This window comes from Panulirus ornatus, chromosome 19, assembly GCF_036320965.1.
Source record: "Panulirus ornatus isolate Po-2019 chromosome 19, ASM3632096v1, whole genome shotgun sequence".
In the NCBI taxonomy this organism is placed as follows: domain Eukaryota; kingdom Metazoa; phylum Arthropoda; class Malacostraca; order Decapoda; family Palinuridae; genus Panulirus; species Panulirus ornatus.
Window position 1 is genome coordinate 57428633 of NC_092242.1, and position 24192 is coordinate 57452824.

Genomic DNA, 24192 nt, shown 5'->3' on the forward strand with positions numbered 1-24192 from the left:
CCAAGTAATGAAACTGTTGATATGGCATTTTCTGTAACCTTTTGATATCAAGAGGAGATATATTTTCTAGATTTGCAACTAAAATTCTTTGAAATTTATATTGGATAGGGGGGAATGATTACTTTCATAAAATGATTAAAAAACAAATGAAAAAATATGTTCCTGGTAAATGATGCAAATTCACCCAAGTAAGTCAGTAAATAGCTAAAGTATCATCGTTTCATATTTCTCAATATTTCAAATAAGGCCCAGGCTTGATGTGGGCTTTTGTCTGTGACTGGAGCCTTCAACATAAAACAAAAAAAAGTGTGTTGGAAGAGTGGTTGTGACTGTTGGAACTCATGTCAGGTGTGTAATTACTTGTTCTAGAATGTCAAGGATGAAAAAGAATGGGACATAACTACACTAGGATTATCTTGTGTAAAGCTTAACAAATCCTTGTGATTTACACTGAAATTTCCTTCATAGAGTATTTCAGCATGCATTGTTTATACTAAACAGAACCAGATTTCTTCAAAGTTGACAGATGCAAGTTCCATTAGTTGAGCAATAAATGTGTTTGCACCACAGTCATTGTAAACACCATCCTTCAAGCAGAAGTGATGCTAGAAATTATAGTTAGAGACATGACAAATAAGCAAGAGAGGTAGCATTTGACAGTTGGATTGCATAGTGAAGATCAAGGAAAGAAGACAGATGGTGATCAGCTGTGGGAAGGTTGAACTTTGGAACATTAACATTGCAGAAATGCATAGAAAAAGCCTTGTCCAAGAGCAGCAATAGAAGAGATAAGGTGGATCCCAGTTGTTTGATGCTGATTAAAGAGGCCTTGGGAATTTTCTAATCCTGGACTGCTCCAACTCTGTGCTAGGTAAACATTTGATTAATGTTTCCAGGAGTTTTCTTATCACAGAAAAGAAACAGTTGAGAGTAGAGTTATTTGAGTTATGTGTTGTCAAGTGTTATTTTTCTTCTTAGGGGAACATGACAAACTGAAGTGCTGGCTTCCTGTGTCTGCATCAATAAACCTCCCAGTACTTCTCTGGTCTGTTGTTGTCTGCCACCTCCTACCTGTAAATAAAGGATATCTTTTTTTTGTAAATGTTGAATGTTTATGGTTGCTAAACAGCAGGTAATTGATCTGAGTGCTCTTTTTTGGGTGATTTACAAATTTGTTGTTTCCTTTTGAAAGGATGGGTTACCTTATGGGTGAGGTATAGTAGAGACAGATTGGAGTGAGTATATTTAGGAAGGATATGCTGACTCTTGTGGAGATACCAAAGAATTTTTCCTCTGAACACATTTTGCGATTATGAATATGTACATGTGTATCTATGTCTCTGTCTCTGTATGTGTATGTATATGTGTATATGTTGATTTGTATATGTATGTATATGTGCATTTATGTATATGTATGTGTGTATGAGTGGATAGACCATTCTTTGTCTGTTTCCTGGTGCTTCCTCACTGACATGGGAAATGGCGATCGTGTATAATGAAAAAAAAATTATTTTGCAATTGTAGAGAGAATTCATTCTTCCTTTTAGCACAGCTCTTACATCAGGGACTCCTGTAGCTCTCTGTACTTAGTAGAGTTGAATATTAAGCAACCTGACTCTTCAGCTTGCCTAATCTACCTACTGTACTTTACCCACTTTCCTTATGCTTTACTCTTGGTTCTCTTACATCTCTTGATACCAGTTTGGTTTTTACTCTCAAGAAGTAGCTTCTTGTGTACCTCCATCATTTACTAGACCATGGAGTACTTGGGGAGTTACCACATCACAGAATTGCATTAATGTACAACTCTTGGCAATTCATGAGTGATAAGTCATTGCGATATTTGTGTCTTTTACTGTACCATTAAGCTTGAATCTTTCATATGTTTCCAAACTTCTAAAACTTGCTTCCATTTAAAAGGCAAGTTGTATGCTATTCTTTTTATTATTATTATTTTTTTTTATTTTAGGCTTGGCCTTTGAGGAATTTTCTCCAAGATAAGTCTTTGTTAGTAAAAGAGTTAGTAGTTGGTAGGCAGCCAACGACCAAGGTGGTATATTGCCAGTACTACCCACCTGGGTATCAGGAGGGTTAGTGACATCTGCTTGGTAAACGAGCACTTTAGTGGTTGTCAATCTGCTCTCCTATGACCCAGGTAGCTGTCTTTTCTTTCTCCTTGACTAACATGTGGACTACTGGCATTCTTTCCATAAACATACAATCTCTCCTTGTCATATATAATACTTGATAACACTTATCTCCTGCAGCTCATTCTTCGTAACTCTAGATTTTCTTGCGGTGAGCACTATGTTCTGTCCCTGCCTTTTGGCAAAATGGTTGGAGCAGTAGATAGAAGTAGTAGGTAGGAACATTTAGACAGGATTATTAGGTAGAAGCATTACATAGAAGTAGTTGGTAGGAGCATTAGATAGTAGTCATTAGGAACATCAGGTAGGAGCCTGTGCAAACACTTTGTTAGGCTTGCCCTCCTCCAGTGGCCTGTTAAGGGTGAGGCACTAAAGGGTAAGAAGCTGCACTGGAGCTCTTTAGTTATGGAGACTCTTTTGTCATGGCCACCCCTTTGAGGGAGTTCCAATTAGAACAGGCATCAGAGATATAGATAGATAAAGAAAATTAATAGATTTATATATCCAAAACAATAAGTAAGTAAATAAATATATCCAACAGGAAACATCTTTGGTAGAGCTTGTGGACGCCTTCAAGATCAGCTACAGAGAAGACTCGATGAGAGACGTCACAGACCACGCCATAGACACTCAAGATATGCTCCAACCCCTGTCAGGAAAGGTATTATCATGCTTCATAGTAAAAAAGGAATTCATAAAGCAGATAATGCTACTCCTCAGTTGTGTGACTTTACTTTGGAACAGTAAAGCTTGTTGTGATATTTACATGGATATTTCAGAGTATAGTACTGAATTCAATAAGACTAATTTCATATTTTGAATTTTACTGAAAATAATTGCAAGGAGTAGGTCAGATGAAGAGATAGGAAAGCAATACAGGTAGTTGAATTTATGTGTAAGAGCTTAGAAAGAAGGTACTGTGTATGAGAATTGGACATATGAAATGATAGTAATTCTGTTGAAAGGAAAAGATGTAAAGATTTAAAATTGGAGCAGTATTACTTAATCATTGTAAACAGGTAACATATGGCAACATTGCAGTGGATCATTCCCAAGTGATTTGTGAGAAGGGAACATGTAAAATTTACTGAAAGAGAAATATTTATGAATCAGATCTTGAAAATGTTAGTTTAAAGGGGGATTAAGGAAAACCTTAAAGACATATGGATGGAGAAAGGCATTTGAATCAGATTATGAGAGTTCTACTCAGGAATATGCTGGAAAAGAAATTCTGTATATGCATAATTTACTAATGTAGAAAAGGTATATGCCATGTTAACAGTGGTGAGAAAATGGTAGAAAAGAAGTTATGACTTATTGACACAGAAAATTTTTATGACAGGGTTGGTGAAGAAAGAGTATTTGATATGAAATAGAGATTACAGTTTGAAAGAGAAGTTTCTAGAAGTGAAAATCTTCAAAGAAAATGAAGCTTATATGCAGTAGATTGACTGACAGGTTTAGAATTGGATGAAGGAGATAGGTTATGTTGCTGTTTTAAGTTGAAATTAGATTAAGACTGAGAATGTTAGTTTGCCATGCTTCTTTTGTATGTAGTGTTGGCACAGTGTCCACAAAGTACATTGTCCTCCTCCCCATACATTTTCCAGGGTTATGTCAGACTTACACTTTAGTTCTTTGTCATTTCTATTTTGGCCTTGATTACTATCTACAGATGTCTGGGCATGGAATTGGCAAGGTTCCTGAATTATTCTAGGTCCATGTTTTGGGTCCAGAAGGTCTTCTGTCTGTCTATTTATCTATCTATCTATCTTTATCTATCTATCTGTCTATCCATTTATCTTTCTGCCTAACTATATCTCTGACACCCTTTCCATCCCACTCAGACTTTCTGAGTACTTTTTTGAATATATTCCCTCACTTTCCCTTCCTTGGATGTAAACTGTCTTCTTACTGTTTCCTACTAGGTTGTTTCTCAGGATCTTCTTTACTGGCTTATCATCATGTAGCCTCACCACAAGACCAGACATCCTTAAGGTATTCTCATAACTCACCCTGTGTACACCACATTTCATGTCTTTTCCATTCTCTAGCATCCCACATGTCGTTTACACTTCACTATTACCAACTTTATCCCAACTGCAAGCACTGCAAACACCCATCATGTAACTCATTTTAGCAGTCTGAATCCTAAATTGTCCTCTGTGTTTTATGTCCTTGTTTCATACCCTGTTGTTAGGGTTAGCAGGACTGTGCTGCCCCTGTCCATTTTCAACAGTTTCTCCTTTTATGACATACTTGCTTAGTACTGAACCCAAATTATCAGATTCTCCTACCTTTCCCATCAAGGCATGTCCAAAAGTATCCTCAATATGTCTGTCATTTATTTCTAGAATTGGCTGTACTGCTGACATTTGTGGTGCTGCAAACACTGAGCATTATAATCATATGATAATACTCATGATAGTCATAAAAAGTGTATTAGATTTAGGGAGCCATTTTACTGAGATGTTACAGAACAGGGAGATCATAATGGCACTTAGTAAACTTGAGGTCAAGGTAGGGCTGTATGCTTTTATGCTTTAGATGAGCATATGAGTAAGGCACATCTCTATGGTCAAAGTGGCAGATATGCAGGAAGTTGCGCATAGTAAATACTGTGGTGTATACATTATGCATTCATTGATGGCTAGTTGAACATTAAGTGAATAGTGACATGTTAAGTTACGTTAATGTTGTAGTTGACATGCATTATGTATTCAGTGGTGATAAGTTGAACATTAAGGGATATATTATTACACATTTATTGAGTTACAGTAATACAGTAATTGTCATTCACATATCTAGGACGAAACGAAGATATTCTCTTACTTAGCTTTGCACTTGGTCTTGGATTTTTTATGACTATACAATTGTTAGATATAGGACTGCACTTGTATCTGTCTGTATGAGCACTGGCTGGTACAAGGTGAATCATGGTTATGGACAGTGGTCAGCAGGATGGGGCATTGTAGGGGAGGAGGTCTCAGTGATGGATGTGTCAGCATATGTTGCCAAACTGCCATATGAGTTGCTGGTGTTGGTCAGAGAGGGTGGACAGGTTCAGCAAGATGAGGACCTCTTGATAGGTGGTGTAAGATGAGCCCAGAATGATTTTTTTATGCTTGTTACTACACTTTTTCCAACTGGTCCCTCTGTAGCTTTAAGGGAGGAGGATCTGGCTAGGGAGGTATAAGTGAGCTTAAGTAGAATGAAGATGGTGTATGCATTCCTGAGCTCACATAGTGGGACGCTGAGTCAGCGGAGAAGGTAGAGATGGTATGAGGACCATGCTGGTACATCAGTTTCATGTTGTTTATGTTGGATGACCATGGCCCTGACCCTTTAAGCCACAGGTACTACTCAAGACATTCTCACTGAGTATTGGTTTACTAGTTCAGTTTTAGATTATCTAGTATATGCTCTCTTTCACTATTGAATTCACCGGAAGCAAAAATGGGTATGTTTGATGGAATAGTGGTTCCAACAATATTATATGGATGTGAGGCATGGGCTATTGATAGGGTTGTGCTGAGGAGGGGGGATATGTTGGAAATGAAATGATTGAGGACAATATGTGGTGTGAGGTGGTTTGATTGAGTAAGTAATGAAAGGGTAAGAGAGATGTGTGGAAATAGAAAGAGTGTGATTGAGATAGCAGAAGAGGGTGTGTTGAGATGGTTTGGACATATGGAGAGACTGAGTGAGGAAAGGTTGACAAAGGGGATATATATCTAAGGCGGAGGGAAGAAGGAGAAGCAGGAGACCAAATTGGAGGTAGAAAGATGGATTGAAAATTATTTTGAGTGATGGGGGTCTGAACATACAGGAGAGTGAGAGGCATTCAAGGAATGGAGTGAATTGGAACGATGTGTTATACCTGTGGATAGGGCAGAAAGAATATTTCCCATGTATTCCCTGCATTTTGTAAAAGATGACTAAAAGGGGTGTGAGTTGGGGGCTAGAAATCCTTCCCTCAAGGGGAGGGGGCCAAGTGAGGATTTCCCTCCTAAGACTTTGTCCTCTTTTCTTGACGCTACCTCGTGGATGTGGGAAATGGCGAATATATTACACATAACAGCTACAGACTGAGTGTGAACAAATGTGGCCTTTTTGTCTGTATTCCTGGCGCTATGTTCTGAAGCAGGGGATAGTGATGCTGCTTTCCTCTGTGGCAGGGTAGCAACAGGAATGGATGAAGGCAAGCAAGTATGAATATGTACGTGTGTATGTATGTAATGTCTGCATGTGTATGTATATGTGCGTATATGTTGATACGTATATGTATGTATTTGTGCGTATGTGGGCGTTTATGTGTATATTGACAAATTTAACAACCATGGGGTCATCACACACCCCTGCCACAAACCGACCTTCACTGAGAACCAGTCATTCTCCTCTCTTCCTACTCATAGTACTCATGCCTTACATCCTTGGTAAAAACTTTTCGCTGCTTCTAGCAGCTTACCTCCCACACCAAATAATCTTTAATACCTTCCACAAAGCATCTCTATCAATTCTGTCATATGCCTTCTTAAAATCCATAAATGCTACATACAAATCCATCTGTTTTTCTAAGTATTTCTCACACACATTCTTCAAGGCAAAGACCTGATCCACACATCCTCTACCACTTTTGAAACCACACTGCTCCTCCCCATTCTGATGCTCTGTACATGCCTTCACCCTTTCAATCAATACCCAACTGTATAATTTCCCAGGAATACTCAACAAACTTATGCCTGTGTAGTTTGTACACTCACCTTTATCTCAAAAGTTTGTACAATGGCAATATACATGCATTTTGCCAATCCTCAGGCACTTCACCATGGTCCATACATACACTGAATATCCTTACCAACCAATCAACAACACACTCACCCCCTTTTTTAATACATTCCATTGCAATACAATCCAAACCCGCTGCCTTGCCAGATTTCATCCTCCACAAAGCTTTCACTACCTCTTCCCTCTTTACCAAACCATTCTCCCTCACCCTCTTGCTTTGCACACGCACACACACACACACACACACACACACACACACACTCACACACACACACACACACACACACACACACACACACACACCATCCAAAACACCTTGTATCTGCCATTATCATCAAAAACATTCCACAAACCTTCAAAATACTCACTCCATCCCCTTCTCACTTCATCACTACCTGTTATTACTTCCCCACTCTCCCCCTTCACCGACATTCCCCTGTGTTCTCATGTCTTATGTATGTTATTCACCTTCCAAAACATTTTTTATTTTCTCACAAGTTAAATGATACTCTCTCACCCCAGCTCTCATTTGCCCTCTTTTTCAACCCATGCACCTTCTTAACCTCCTGCCGTTTTCTTTTATACATTTCCCCGTCATTTGCACTCTTTCCTTGTAAGTATCATCCAAATGCTTCTCTTTTCTCTTTCACTAACAACCTTAGTTCTTCGTCCCACCACTCACCACCCCTTCTGATCTGCCCACCTCCCACTTTTCTCATGCCACATGTATCTTTTGCACATGCCATCATTGCTTCCCTAAATACAACTCATTCCTTACTTACTCCCCTCATATCATTTGCTCTCACCCTTTGCCATTCTACACTCAATCTCTCCTGATACTTCCTCCCATAAGTCTCCTTTCCAAGCTTGCTTACTTTCACCACTCTCTTCTCCCCAACATTTTCTCTTCTTTTTTGACAACCTCACAAATCCTCACCTTTGCCTCCACAAGATGAAGCTCATCACCATTTCCATTCACAACGCTGAATACTACGTACACCAATTACACCCTCAAGAGCCACATAATTCATCTTCGCATTCAAATCTCCCATCACTAATACCTGGTCATGTGCATTAGAGCTGCTAACACACTCACTCAGCTGCTCCCAAAATGCTTGCCTCATAATCTCTCTTCTCATGACCAGGTGCATATGCACCAATAATCACCCATCTTTCTCCATTCACTTCCAGTTTTACCTACATCAGTCTAGAATTTACTTTCTTACACTCTGTCACACACTCCCACAACTACTTCAGGAGTAGTGCAACTCCTTCCTTAGTTCTTGTCGTCTCACCTACCCCTGACTTTACTCTTAATACTTTTCCAAACCTTTCTTCCCCTTTACCCTTGAGCTTCGTTTCACTCAGAGCCAGAACATCCAGGTTTCTTTCCTCAAACATTCTACTTATTTTTCCTTTCTTCTCATCTTGGTTACATCCACACACATTTTCAGACACCCCAGTCCTAGCCTTCGAGGAGGATGAGCACTCCCCACTTGACTCCTGTTTCCCCTCCCGCTTTAGAGAGGGAGCACTAAACAGATGAAGAAAGGCCCCATTTACTCACATACATTTTCTAGCTTTCATGTTTATTGCACAGAAGCCACAGCATCCTAAATACGACCTTTGTATGGTTTACCCTTGATGTTTCACTTGCCCTTGTTCATTCCATTGGCAGCACTCATGCTGAAATGGTTTGGACATATGAAGAGAATGAGTGAGGAAAGGTTGAGAAGAGAATGAGTGAGGAAAGTTTGAGAAAGGTTCAGAAGTGGAGGGAACAAGGGGAATGGGGAAACGAAATTGGAGATGGAATATGGAGTGAAAATGATTTGAATAGTTGGGGCTTGAACATGTAGGAGTGTGAAAGGTGTACATGAGATAGAGTGAATTGGAATGCTGTGGTATACTGGGTTTGACATGCTGTCATTGGCCTATACCAGAGCATGTAAAACATCATGAAAGTCCTGTGGTGTGTGGTTGTGAATAGGGAGCTGTGGTTTTGATGTATCCCACATGACAGTTAGGAAATGGATGTGAGTGGATGTGGCCTTTTTTCATCTGTTCTTAGTGCTACCTCACTATCATGGGAAATAGCTATCAAGTATGAAAAAATATTGTATAGTAGACACTGCTACTGGTCTCTTTCTGAAAATGTTTGCACTGCAAGAAGAAAGCACCTTTTCCAATGCTATATTATCGCCAGTTGACAGAAAGAATTACTATCTCTTTTAGAACCTGCTTGCTCCAAAGGAGTCCCTTCATTCCCTTGCTCCTGCTTAGAGGACAATCTTGGAGCTGCAAGATCCCCATAAAACAGATCCTGGAGGTTGTGTGACCATGATTTTTGCATGCAAATTAATAAGATGATTGGTAGATTTTGAATGATATACATTATGATTCATCTGTTGACTCATTTGTTTTGATTTTTTTCATGGAACGCAGCATTGGGAGTGTACAATATTTACTTCTGTCATATCATATAGAAGTTTAGGAGACTTGGTTGAGCTGTGAGACTTTTTGCATTTCGTTCCCTTCCCTCACTGTAAATGGGAATGGAGTTGATACTAATTGACATATAGATAGAAATGATATTGTCATTTGTTGCATATGATATTAATAGCTTTGATTGCTTTATTGATTATTGTTTGAAAAAGCCTAAAATGTTCAAACAGTTTATAATGTTTTAGTGATGATTGACAATGCATGAATTATTTTTTGTGTCACCTGCTTTACATATGTCTTTTATCCTATAAATGCTGATTTTGTGAATGATCTTGTTTTCTGCTGTGCAAGGAACATATGTTTTCTTATCATCTAATCATTACATGCAATGCATGTAAATTCTGCCCTTAGACTGTCAAAGACAGTTACAACTTTGTGATAAACAAAATATTTGCTATACATACCAGTTATCGTGTGCTCTATAATGGATGAATGATAGCAGCAGTAGTTGATGTGTGGGTAATGTAGCAAGTCTTTGTAAATCTATTAGTGTGTGGATCGTGTAGAATACGTGCCGGTGTATTAACAGGGCTAGGTGGCCAAGCCTCAGCTAGGGATGGACATGCGGGTAACTTGGGCCAGTTTGAGGCCCGGCTGCTGCGGCTTCTGGCCCCCTCTTCCAACACTGCGGGTGAAGCTCCTACTGTAGCTGGTACTGGTTGTCCTACTCCTACTGCTCCAAGCCCTGATCATGCGGTCATAAATGCTGCTGCTGCCCTTGATCCTCTTGCTACCAGTAATAACCTAGGTTTGTTTTTGTTGCTTATTTATTGAGTTTCACTGTGTTTGGCAACATTTTGGTTGAGGAATTTTTACATTAATTTTATATACATATTTTTTCTTACCTTTTATAGACATTTTACTCAGTACTTTTGATTTTTGCATATGACCATTTCATTTTTTCTTTTTCTTTTGCTGGTTAAAAAATGAAATCAAAATTTTGCAAGATAAAGTAATAGGCAAAGGATATAAAGAAATGGTCATTATGAGGTTCAGTGAGTGTTAGTTAGAATAGCATGAAGTAGATTATATATGAAAAAGTTTAATTATGCATTGTTTGTGGAAGCAAATGAAATGTGTAAGGATGACTGCTATTAAGATGTCAAAAGTTTCTTCTCAGGGAGTGAATATTATAGTGAAGTTTATTTTCATTAAAGTACAATTTTGTAAGTTTATTATTTGTGCCACATGTCAGTAATACTTATTACATTTATATTCAGTGTAAAGTACATATGATGAAAATAGAATCAGCTTAAGTATGTAATGATACCCCTGTGACATTAGAAATATGTGATTGTCTGATATATTGGAGACATAAGTGACACAGTAACATTATTTTCCCACACAGTGCTAAAATAAGTTTTAAAGGGGACAGTGCATTTCTAAAAGGCTCTTCTTTTATTTCTTTTTGAGGGCCAAGAGGGTAAGAAGTTTTGTTTATTTTGTTTTTACAAGTTGTCACTCTAGTGTGTTACATTTCATTTTGAAATGTGTATAAATGGAGAAAGTAGAAGTCAATTAGTCTTCCACTCATATTGGCCTCTGATGTTACCACCAGTGTCTGTGGAAGTGGTTAGCTAAAATGTATTTTTTGAATTTATGACATGTTGTTATTACAGATCACTTGAATGTCTTTTATGGTGTAGTTAGCTTGCAGCAAAAAGGGTAGGAATGTAATCTGATGACTGTCTTTCCCTAGTTGGGGTTAACTGAAAAACCTTCATATTTACTGATTATTTTATTCTCAGATTCTAATGTTGTCACCATCTATTTATTGAAATCATTCTATAGGTGTAGCTCTTAAGACTTGCAATTCTGTGAAAATGATGGGATTACATTGATAAGGTTATGAAAAGGTCAATCTGCAGATATGTCATCAATCTCTTATGTTAATGAATTTTGTCATGTTTACCATTCCATTTAGCTTGCTGTGTTTTCATTGCTGATACTCCAAAATAGATTTACTTGCATATGTCTTTAATGCTTCTTTGGGGGAAGTGCAAAATGTTTTTGCAAATCCAGCTTTGCAATAAACTTTTCCCCTTATGGATTGATCCTTCAAACCAGATAGCTATTGTTTGATTGATTAACTGATTGTTATTATAAATAGTTTTTTTTAGTAGAAGTGACATGATGATTATCCTTAAAACTTGGATTCTGTAGTCCAACATGTAATACCAGCTTGAAAATAGCCACTATAGGTTGCTTATGTGCCATACCCTCAGAGGGTAGCAGAAAGGAATGATATGTGAAGTGTTACAATTATTTGGTTTCATAAGATAAATTTCAGAACTTACAAGATTTTTCCACTCTACATCTTATAGCACTTTTAGATTGGCTGAGTTGTAACACTCTTGTGGGGGAGAATGAGGATTTATTACACTTGGCACATGAGAAGATTGTACGGAATTGAAAAGAAGTGCACATCTGTATAGAAAGAGGTTAAGGTAATTTACCTTGTTACTGAAATACATACACATTCCTCCCTGAGATATGTGGCACTTTTGCCTCTGGCAAATTGTGTATGATAGGATTGATAGAGAAGTTTTGAGAAAGGTATTGTGAATATGTGGAGTGGGAGGAAAGTTTCTAGAAACAGTGAGGAATTTTTATCAAGAGAGTAGAATAAGGCATGTGTGTGAGTAGAAAGAGAGGAAGTTGAGTGGATCCAAATGAATATTGCCCTACAGGAGAGGTAATGTGATGTCACGATGGCTGCTTAATCTGTTTATCTGCTTATGGATGGGATGATGAGGGAAGTGAATGTTAAAGATTGTGAAGAGAGGGACAGGTTTATATCTGTCAAGGGTGGAGGGGGGCATAGGAAGTAAGTCAATTAGTGACAGATTCGAATGAGAAACTGCAGAAGCTGGTTTTTGAGTGTAGGAGAGTGTGTGAAAGGGAAAGGTTGAAAGTAAACGTCAATGAAAATAAGATTATTAGGTTTTGCAGTGGAGAGAGACAAGATGTTGGGGTGTGGGTTTGAATAGAGAGATTCTGGAGGAAGTGGAGTGTTGTAGATACCTGGGAGTTGACATGACAGCAAATGGAACCATGGGAGCTGAAGTAAACCATAGGTTGTGTAAGGGATTAAAGGTTCTGGTTGCATTGAGGAATATGTGGAAAGAAGTCACTGCCTGTGAGGGCCAAGGTGGGTATTCTTGTTGGTATAGTAGTCCCAACTGTTTTATGAATGCGAGGCATAGACTTGGGAGGAAGTAGATATGTTGAAAATGAGATACTTGATAAAAAGTTTGTGGTATGTTAGGGGTTTATTGTATAAGAAATGATATGATAAGAGAAAGATGTGGTACTAAGGGGTAAGAGGAGTACTTACCTACATACCTAAATATGGTGTGCCAAAATGGTTTGCGCCAGTGGAAAGAATGAGTGAGAAGAGGATGACTAAGAGAATATACACATCAGGAGTGGAGGCAACAAGGAAGAGGGAAAACTGAGGAAGAGGTAGAATGGAGTGAAAGGTGATTTGAGTAAAATGAACCTGAACTTTCAGGATGGTGTGGGGCGTGCATGGGATACAGTGCATTGGAGCCGCGTAGTAGACATGGGATGACATGCTGTAAGTGGGCTTAACCAGGGCATGTGAAGTGGCCAGGGGAAACCATGGAAAAGGCTGTGGGACTTAGTTCAGGATATGGGCTCTGGTTTTGGTGCATCATTCATGACATCATACATGTTAGAAATGGTAAACAAGTATGGAAAAAAATGATCACACATTCAATAATGTAGTGTTAAGAAAACAAGCGAGGGTAGTAAAGGTTAATGGAACCAATCATAAAGTTAGTGTTAATACATCCCAATGGTGTAAATTATTTTACAATCTATGTTTTGTTACTGTTGGGTATCTCACCATAGAATTAAAGTAATTGAATATTGGTGTGATTGAAATGGTGTTTACTAATAAGATTTCAAAACTTTAGATAGATTGAAATCCACATCTTATTGAACAGTTAAGAATTCAACTTTATAATTGGTGACTTTGGTCAGCATCATTTGCTATAGATATGACTTTAATTAACTATGGCTGACGGTTCTAACATATTGAAGTGCTCCTAGGTAGTACTTAGGTTTCATGACCATGTTGTAAGACATAAAAGCAGATACTGTTGTAGCCTTTGACCCAACAGGTATTAGTCAAGCAGTTCAGCGCACATAAGGGGTTGATTAGCAAACTTGATAAAGGGTTGATGGTTGCATAAGTGGGGGAAGGTATTTTCAGGGCAAAATTTGGGGTTAATATTATATCACAAATAAGATTTCATGCAAAATAAGAGGAAGTGAGTTTGGAGGATGCCTTTAAAATGGTAGCGCCTAATATTGAAGACTGTGCATTTTTGAAAATGAAAGCAAAATGAGAGTTGGGATGAACAAGTATCATTAAACTTTAGAGAGAATAAAATGATTTGGAAGGAGGTTAATAACATGCAAAAACAAGAGATCAAATAGGAAGATTAGTGAATAGGACAAAAGGGGAAATGGGAACAGATAATGATGAAATGAGCAGATTGAGTGAATATTTTGTAGGAATGTTGAACGTATTTGATGATAGAGTGACAGATGTAGGATGTTTTGGTCAGGATGGTATGCAAAAAGAGAGTCATGGAGAGTGGTTTGATCTAGAGAGAAGAGGTGGAGTGAATAGTATTGCATTTGAATATATTAAGAAGTGGGTGACTGTGCTGTTGATTGGTTGGTAAGGATTTTCACTGTATATATGGATCATGGTGAGGTGCCTGAGGATTGGCAAAATACATGTATAGTTTAAATGCATGTGGGATAAAGGTGAATGTTCAAACTACAGAGGTATAAGTTTGTTGAGTGTATCTGGTAAGTTGTTTGGGAGGGTATTGATTGATAGGGTAAAGGCATGTACATAGCATTCAGATTGGGGAGGAACAATATTGTTTCAGATATGGTAGAGAATGTGACGATCAGGTGTTTCCTTTGATTAATGTATCTGAGAGAAATATAAACAGATGTATTTGTATGTGGCATTTATAAACTTGGAGAAAGCATATGATAGGGTTGATAGTGATGCCTTGTGGAAAGCATTAAGAGTATGCAGTATGGGAGGAAAGCTGGTAGCAGTGATTAGTTTTTATCAAGGGTGTAAGGCATGTTTACGAATAGGAAAGGAGAGAGTGAATGGTTCTAAGTGAAGGTTGGTTTGTGGCAGGAATGTGTGATGTACCCATGGTTGTTCGATTTGTTTGTGGATGGGCTGGTGAGGGAGATAAATGCGACAGTCTTGGAGAAAGGGGGCGAGTATGCAGTCTGTGGAGGATGAGAGGGCCTGGGAAGTGAGTTGGTTGTTATTTGCTGATAATACAGTGCTGGTGGCAGAATGGAGTGAGAAACTGCAGAAATTGGAGACTGAGTTTGGGAGTGTGTGAAAGGAGGAAGTTGACAGTAAATATGAATAAAAGCAACGTTATTAGGTTTAGCAGGATCGAGGGACAGGTTTGTTTGGTTGTGAGTGTTACTTAAGAAACTGTGTAGGAGTTGATGTGGTAGTGAATGGAACCATGGAAGTGAGTCATAGGTTGGGTAATGGGGCAAAGGTTTTGGGAGCACTGAAAAATGTGTGGAAAGAGAGAACATTATGTGGGAGGGCAAAAATGGATATTTTTGAAGGTATAGTAGTCCCAGCAATATTATTTGGATGCAAGGCATGGGCTACATATAAGGGTATGCAATGGAGGGTGGATGTGTTGGAAGTAAAGTGTTTGTGGACAATATGTGGTGTGAGGTGGTTTGATCAAATAAGTAATGAAAGGGTAAAAGATAGGTGTGGTAATGAAAAGAGTGTATTTGAGAGAACTGATGAGGATGTGCAGAAATGGTTTGGACATATAGAGAGAATTAGTGAGGAAAGGTTGACAAAGAGGATCTATTTGCCGGAAGTGAAGGGAACAAAGAGAATGGGGAGACTAAATTGGAGATAGAAGGATGGAGTGAAAAAGATTTTGAATGACTGGAGCCTGAACATGCAGGAGGGTGAAAGGCTTTCATGAGACGGATTGAATTATAACGATATGATATACTTTGGCTTGACATACTGTCAGTGCATATAAGGCTTCTGGGGTAAACCATGGAAAGGTCTGTGGGACCAGGTTGTGGATAAGGAGTTGTGGTTTCCATCCATGACGCATGATTACTTAAAAGGGAAGGGAGCGGGGGACTGGAAATCCTCCCCTCCAGTTTTTACTTTTCCAAAATAAGGAACAGAGAAGGGGAACAAATGAGGACTTTTCCTCTGTGGCTCAGTCCTCTGTTCTTTACGCTACCTTGCTGATGTGGAAAGTGGTGAATATGTATGAAAAAAAAGAATATATATTCAAACATATTCACCATTATCCACATTAGAGAGGTGAATATGTAAGAAAAAAATTCATACATATTCACCATTACCCGCATTAGTGAGGTAGTGTTAAGAAAAGAGGAATGAGCCTAAGAGGGAAAAGCCTCACTTGGCCCCCTTCTCTGTTCCTTCTTTTGGAAAAGTAAAAACTGGAGGGGAGGATTTCCAGCCCCCTGCTCCCTCCCCTTTTAGTCACCTTTTATGACATGCATTTAATACTTGGGAAGTATTCTTTCACCCCTATCCTCTGGGGAGTAGCACTAATCCTGAAGCAGGAGTTGTGGGAGCATGTGATAGAGTGTAAAAAATTAAATTGTAGATTGGTGTGGGTAAAACTGAAAGTGGATGGAGAGAGATGGGTGATTATTGGTGCTTATGCACCCAGGTCATGAAAGGCAAGTGTTGGGAGCAGCTGAGTGAGTGTGTTAGCAGTTTTGATGCACGAGACTGGGTTATAGTGATGGGTGATTTGAATGCAAAGGTGAGTAATGTGGCAGTTGAGGGAATAATTGGTGTACATGGGGTGTTCAGTGTTGTAAATGGAAATGGTGAGGAGCTTGTAGATTTGTGTGCTGAAAAAAGACTGGTGATTGGGAATACCTTGTTTAAAAAGAGAGATATACATAAGTATACGTATGTAAGTAGGAGAGATGGTCAGAGAGCATTATTGGATTACGTGACAATTGATAGGCGCATAAAAGAGAGACTTTTGGATGTTAATGTGCTGAGAGGTGCAACTGCAGGTATGTCTGATCATTATCTTGTGGAGGCGAAGGTGAAGATTTGTAGAGGTTTTCAGAAAAGAAGAGAGAATGTTGGGGTGCAGAGAGTGGTGAGAGTAAGTGAGCTAGGGAAGGAGACTTGTGTGAGGAAGTACCAGGAGAGACTGAATGCAAAATGGAAAAAGGTGAGAGCACAGGACATAAGGGGAGTGGGGGAGGAATGTGATGTATTTAGGGAAGCAGTGATGGCTTGCGCAAAAGATGCCTGTGGCATGAGAAGCGTGGGAGGTGGGCATATTAGAAAGGGTAGTGAGTGGTGGGATGAAGTAGTAAGATTATTAGTGAAAGAGAAGAGAGAGGCATTTGGACAATTTTTGCAGGGAAATAGTGCAGATAACTGTGAGATATATAGAATAAAAGAAAGGGGTAGTAGGTTAAGAGAAAGGTGCAGGAGGTGAAAAGGAGGGCAAATGAGAGTTGGGGTGAGAAAGTATCATTAAATTTTAGGGAGAATAAAAAGATGTTTTGGAAGAAGGTAAATAAAGTGTGTGAGACAAGAGAACAAATGGGAACATCGGTGAAGGAGGCTAATGGGGAGGTAATAACAAGTAATGATGATGTGAGAAGGAGATGGAGTGAGTATTTTGAAGGTTTGATGAATGTGTTAGATGATAGAGTGGCAGATATAGGGTGTTTTGGTCAAGGTGGTGTGCAAAGTGAGAGGGTCAGGGAGAATGATTTGGTAAACAGAGAAGAGGTAGTGAAAGCTTTGTGGAAGATGAAAGCCGGCAAGGCAGCGGGTTTGGATGGTACTGCAGTGGAATTTATTAAAAAAGGGGGTGACTTTGTTGTTGACTGGTTGGTGAGGATATTCAATGTATGTATGACTCATGGTGAAGTGCCTGACAATTGGCAGAATGCATACATAGTGGCATTGTACAAAGGCCAAGGGATAAAGGTGAGTGTTCATATTACAGAGGTGTAAGTTTGTTGAGTATTCCTGGGAAATTATATGGGAGGGCATTGACTGAGAGGGAGAAGGCATGTACAGAGCATCAGATTGGGGAAGAGCAGTGGGGTTTCAGAAGTGGTAGAGGATGTGTGGATCAGGTGCTTGCTTTGAAGAATGTGGAAGGTATTAAGAGTGTATGGTGTGGGAAGAAAGTTGCCGGAAGCAGCAAAAAGTTTTTATCGAGGATGTAAGGCTTGTGTACGAGTAGGAAGAGAGGAAAGTGATTGGTTCTCGGTGAATGTCGGATGTGGAAAGGGAGTTGTGGTTTCAGTGCATTACACATATCAGCTAGAGAGTGTGACTGAATGTGGCCTTTGTTGTCTTTTTGTAGCGTCACCTTACGCACACGTGGGGATGGGGGGGGTGTCATTTCATGTGTGGTGGGCTGGCGGCGGGTATGGATGAAGGCAGCATGTATGAATATGTGCATGTGTATGTATATGTATGTATACAGGGAAAAAATGCATTTGAGTGGGAGAAGTATAAAAGAAAGAGACAGGAGGTCAAGAGAAAGGTGCAAGAGGTGAAAAAAAGGGCAAATGAGAGTTGGGGTGAGAGACTATCAGTAAATTTTAGGGAGAATAAAAAGATGTTCTGGAAGGAGGTAAATAGGGTGCGTAAGACAAGGGAGCAAATGGGAACTTCAGTGAAGGGCGTAAATGGGGAGGTGATAACAAGTAGCGGTGATGTGAGAAGGAGATGGAATGAGTATTTTGAAGGTTTGTTGAATGTGTCTGATGACAGAGTGGCAGATATAGGGTGTTTTGGTCGAGGTGGTGTGCAAAGTGAGAGGGTTAGGGAAAATGATTTGGTAAACAGAGAAGAGGTAGTAAAAGCTTTGCGGAAGATGAAAGCCGGCAAGGCAGCAGGTTTGGATGGCATTGCAGTGGAATTTATTAAGAAAGGGGGTGACTGTATTGTTGACTGGTTGGTAAGGTTATTTAATGTATGTATGACTCATGGTGAGGTGCCTGAGGATTGGCGGAATGCGTGCATAGTGCCATTGTACAAAGGCAAAGGGGATAAGAGTGAGTGCTCAAATTACAGAGGTATAAGTTTGTTGAGTATTCCTGGTAAATTATATGGGAGGGTATTGATTGAGAGGGTGAAGGCATGTACAGAGCATCAGATTGGGGAAGAGCAGTGCGGTTTCAGAAGTGGTAGAGGATGTGTGGATCAGGTGTTTGCTTTGAAGAATGTATGTGAGAAATACTTAGAAAAGCAAATGGATTTGTATGTAGCATTTATGGATCTGGAGAAGGCATATGATAGAGTTGATAGAGATGCTCTGTGGAAGGTATTAAGAATATATGGTGTGGGAGGCAAGTTGTTAGAAGCAGTGAAAAGTTTTTATCGAGGATGTAAGGCATGTGTACGTGTAGGAAGAGAGGAAAGTGATTGGTTCTCAGTGAATGTAGGTTTGCGGCAGGGGTGTGTGATGTCTCCATGGTTGTTTAATTTGTTTATGGATGGGGTTGTAAGGGAGGTAAATGCAAGAGTCCTGGAAAGAGGGGCAAGTATGAAGTCTGTTGGGGATGAGAGAGCTTGGGAAGTGAGTCAGTTGTTGTTCGCTGATGATACAGCGCTGGTGGCTGATTCATGTGAGAAACTGCAGAAGCTGGTGACTGAGTTTGGTAAAGTGTGTGGAAGAAGAAAGTTGAGAGTAAATGTGAATAAGAGCAAGGTTATTAGGTACAGTAGGGGTGAGGGTCAAGTCAATTGGGAGGTGAGTTTGAATGGAGAAAAACTGGAGGAAGTGAAGTGTTTTAGATATCTGGGAGTGGATCTGTCAGCGGATGGAACCATGGAAGCGGAAGTGGATCATAGGGTGGGGGAGGGGGCGAAAATTTTGGGAGCCTTGAAAAATGTGTGGAAGTCGAGAACATTATCTCGGAAAGCAAAAATGGGTATGTTTGAGGGAATAGTGGTTCCAACAATGTTGTATGGTTGCGAGGCGTGGGCTATGGATAGAGATGTGCGCAGGAGGATGGATGTGCTGGAAATGAGATGTTTGAGGACAATGTGTGGTGTGAGGTGGTTTGATCGAGTAAGTAACGTAAGGGTAAGAGAGAGGTGTGGAAATAAAAAGAGCGTGGTTGAGAGAGCAGAAGAGGGTGTTTTGAAATGGTTTGGGCACATGGAGAGAATGAGTGAGGAGAGATTGACCAAGAGGATATATGTGTCGGAGGTGGAGGGAACGAGGAGAAGAGGGAGACCAAATTGGAGGTGGAAAGATGGAGTGAAAAAGATTTTGTGTGATCGGGGCCTGAACATGCAGGAGGGTGAAAGGAGGGCAAGAAATAGAGTGAATTGGAGTCATGTGGTATACAGGGGTTGACGTGCTGTCAGTGGATTGAAGCAAGGCATGTGAAGCGTCTGGGGTAAACCATGGAAAGCTGTGTAGGTATGTATATTTGCGTGTGTGGACGTGTGTATGTACATGTGTATGGGGGGGGGGGGGGTTGGGCCATTTCTTTCGTCTGTTTCCTTGCGCTACCTCGCAAACGCGGGAGACAGCGACAAAGTATAAAAAAAAAAAAAAAAAAAAAAAAACATTGAAATGTATAGGTATGTATATGTGTGTGTGTGTGGGCATTTATGTATATACATGTGTATGTAGGTGGGTTGGGCCATTCTTTTGTCTGTTTCCTTGCGCTACCTCAATAACACGGGAGACAGCAACGAAGTATAATGAATATGAATAAATACATACTTATACTTTTCTCTCTTTCAAACTATTCGCCATTTCCCGCATTAGCGAGGTAGCGTTAAGAACAGAGGACTGGGCCTTTGAGGGAATACCCTCACCTGGCCCAATTCTCTGTTCCTTCTTTTGGAAAATTGAAAAAAGAAAAAAAAAAAAAAAAACGAGAGGGGAGGATTTCCAGCCCCCTGCTCCCTCCCCTTTTAGTCGCCTTCTACGACACGCAGGGAATACGTGGGAAGTATTCTTAATCCCCTATCCCTATACTTATACATATCAACATATACATACACACACACATACATGTACATATATACACATGTAGATATTCAAACTTGCTTGCCTTCATCCATTCTTGTCACTACCCCATCCCACAGGAAAGAGCATGGCTGCCCCCCACTTCAGCAAGTTAGCACCAGGAAGACACACAAAAAAGGCCACATTTGTTCACACTGAGTCTCTTGCTGTCATATGTAATGCTACGAAACCACAGCTCCTTATCTACAGCCAAACCCCTGTTGATATCCATTTTTATGGAATATGTTCATGATTCACTTTATTTGCACATTTGATGTACCATAGTTTGCAAGAATTCAAACCTTCTCTGGTAGAATTTTTCATGAGCTGTTTTTATCCTGAAGAATAAACAATTGTTTTCCTGAACTGATCTGTACTTGCTTATATCCTAATCATTTAGACAACCATCCATGTCTTTTTGTTACTAATATTGCATCTTGTTTTACTGCTGATTGCAGGGTTTTGTGCTTCAGTTATAAATACCAAAGCCCCTTTCACTGAACAAAGATATATCAATTACCTGTTTTTAGTTGCAGAAGATGGACTTGGAAGTGATCAGGAGAGAGATGCAAGCAAGATTGCCTCGTTGTCTCCCTCAAGGGTTCATTTGTCTGGATCCTCACCTGTTGTACAAGTTGCTTGTGGGCTTCATCACTCTGGTATGAGTACATTTAGTATGATTTGTACTATTTACCACCTCCAATTTGATCTTAACCACTACCTTTAGATTGGTGGATAACATTGAATATTTCTTGAACATTTCTGGTATTTCTACTGTGAGATGATCTTATGTTAGACCTTCTTCATTAAGGTACTCCTGAGCCATTTTTACTTTTTACCATTTATCTTGAATATATGTGTTTGACTAAGTACTCCTCTTTTCATTTTAATGTCTCCCTTCAAAGGAAGGGAAACATTATTTTTTCCTTCATTCCTTCATATTGTTATATTTTCATTTCATGTATTATTTCCTTTCTTTTCATACAAGTCCGCCATTTTCCACGTTAGTGTGGTAGCACCAGGAACAGATGAGGAAGGCTGCATTGGCTCACATCCATTCTTTATCTATCGTGTACAGTGCACCAAATCCACAGCCCCCCTATCCACAACCAAACTCTGCAGACATTTCCATGGTTTTCCCCAGCCACTTTACATTCCCTGGTTCACTCCATTTACAGCAAGTAATATTCTTCTTACCTTATTGCTTTGAGGAATGTATGTGAGAAATACTTAGAAAAACAGATGGATTTGTATGTAGCATTCATGGATCTGGAGAAGGCATATGATAGAGTTGATAGAGATGCTGTGCGGAAGGTATTAAGAGTATATGGGGTAGGAGGTAAGTTGCTAGAAGCAGTGAAAAGTTTTTATTGAGGATGTAAGGCATGTGTACGAGTAGGAAGAAAGTGATTGGTTCCCAGTGATTGTTGGTTTGCGGCAGGGATGCGTGATGTAAGTATGCAGTCTGTTGTAGATGAGAGGGCTTGGGAAGTGAGTCAGTTGTTGTTTGCTGATGATACAGCGCTGATGGCTGATTCGGGTGAGAAACTGCAGAAGTTGGTGACTGAGTTTGGTAAAGTGTGTGAAAGAAGAAAGCTGAGAGTAAATGTGAATAAGAGCAAGGTTATTAGGTTCAGTAGGGTTGAGGGACAAGTAAATTGGGAAGTAAGTTTGAATGGAGAAAAACTGGAGGAAGTGAAGTGTTTTAGATATCTGTGAGTGGATTTGGCAGCGAATGGTACCATGGAAACGGGAATAAGTCACGGGGTTGGGGAGGGGGCGAAGGTTCTGGGAGCATTGAAGAATGTGTGGAAGGCGAGAACATTATCTCGGAGAGCAGAAATGGGTATGTTTGAAGGAACAGTGGTTCCAGCAATGTTATATGGTTGTGAGGCATGGGCTATAGATAGGGTTGTGCGGAAGAGGTTGAGGTGTTGGAAATGAGATGTTTGAGGACAATATGTGGTGTGAGGTGGTTTGATCAATTAAGTAGTGAAAGGGTATGAGAGATGTGTGGTAATAAAATGAGTGTGGTTGAGAGAGCAGAAGAAGGTGTATTGAAATGGTTTGGTCACATGGAGAGAATGAGTGAGGAAAGATTGACAAAGAGGATATATGTGTTGGAGGTGGAGGGAACAAGGAGAAGTGGGACCCAAACTGGAGGTGGAAGGATGGAGTGAAAAGGATTTTGAGTGATCGGGGCCTGAACATGCAGGAGGGTGAAAGGCTTGCAAGGAATAGAGTGAATTGGAATGATGTGGTGTACTGGGGTCGACATGCTGTCATTGGATTGAACCAGGGCATGTGAAGTGTCTGGGGTAAGCCATGGAAAGTTTTGTGGGGCCTGGATGTGGAAAGGGAGCTGTGGTTTCAGTGCATTATACATGACAGCTAGAGACTGAGTGTGAACAAATGTGGCGTTTTGTCCTTTCCTAGCACTACCTTGCAGGGGGAGGGGGGATGCTATTGCATGTATGGCAGGGTGGCGACGGGAATAAATAAAGGCAGCAAGTATGAATTATGTGCTTGTGTATATATGTATATGTGCATGTGTGGACATGTATGTATATACATGTGTATATGGTTGGGTTGGGCCATTCTTTTGTCAGTTTCCTTGCGCTACCTCGCTAATGCGGGAGACAGCGACAAAGTAGAATAGAATAATAAATGAATATGATACCTTATTGTTCCTAGGCTCTATCTCGTGCACGTCTTTCAACCTTCTGTGTGTTCAGGCTCCGACCACGCAAAATGTATTTCACTCTATCCTTATGTCTCCAGTTGGGTCTCTTTCTTCTCCTTTTCCTTTTCCCTTCTGAGACATCCAAACCATTTCAGCACACAATTTTTTCTCTCACCCACACTCCTCGTGTTACTCTGGTATTCCTTACTTGATCAAACCACTTCAAGTCAAGTATTGTCCTCAGACATTTCATTTCCAAGACATCCACTCTACCCATACATCCTCACATTCCAAGTGTGAAAAAGATTTTAAGCGATCATGGCCTGATCATACAGGAGGGTGAAAGGCATGCAAGGAATAGAGTGAATTGGAACCATGTGGCACACCAGGATCGACATGCTGTCAATGGATGGAACCAGGGCGTGTAAAGCGTTTGGGATAAACCATGGAAAGTTTTGTGGGGCCTAGATGTGGAAAGGGAGCCGTTGTTTCAGTGCGTCACAAGTGTGAGTAAGAGCAAGGTTGTTAGGTTCAGTAGGGTTGAGGGACAAGTCAATTGGGAGGTGATTTTGAATGGAGAAGAACTGGAGAAATTGAAGTGTTTTAGATAGCTGGGAGATGATTTAGCAACGTGTGGAACCATGGAAGCGGAAGTGAGTCACAGGGCATGTGAGGGGGTGAAGGTTCTGGGAACATTGAAGAATGTGTGGAAGGCGAGAATGTTATCTCGGAGAGCAAAACCACTTCAAAACACCCTCTTCTGCTCTCTCAACCATGCTCTTTTTATTTCCATACATCTCTCTTACCCTTATATTACTTACTCGATCAAACCACCTCACACCACATATTGTCCTCAAACATCTCATTTCCAGCACATCCACCCTCCTGCGCACAACTCTATCCATAGCCCATGCCTCGCAACCATACAACATTGTGTAGTTTGTAAACATTG

The 24192-nt window shown here is 40.0% G+C and overlaps 1 protein-coding gene across 3 annotated transcripts in view; it reads left to right on the top strand.

Annotated features, from left to right (window-relative positions):
- Positions 1-24192, top strand: part of hiw (MYC binding protein highwire) — a 443394-nt gene that overhangs the window by 77891 nt on the left and 341311 nt on the right. For 2 of the 3 annotated variants that reach the window (XM_071673952.1, XM_071673951.1), the window contains exons 17-19: positions 2689-2808; positions 9970-10188; positions 21088-21216. In XM_071673952.1, the coding sequence (XP_071530053.1) occupies positions 2689-2808; positions 9970-10188; positions 21088-21216 (468 nt within the window). The remainder of the gene's footprint in view (positions 1-2688; positions 2809-9969; positions 10189-21087; positions 21217-24192) is intronic. The other variant, XM_071673953.1, reaches the window with a different exon arrangement.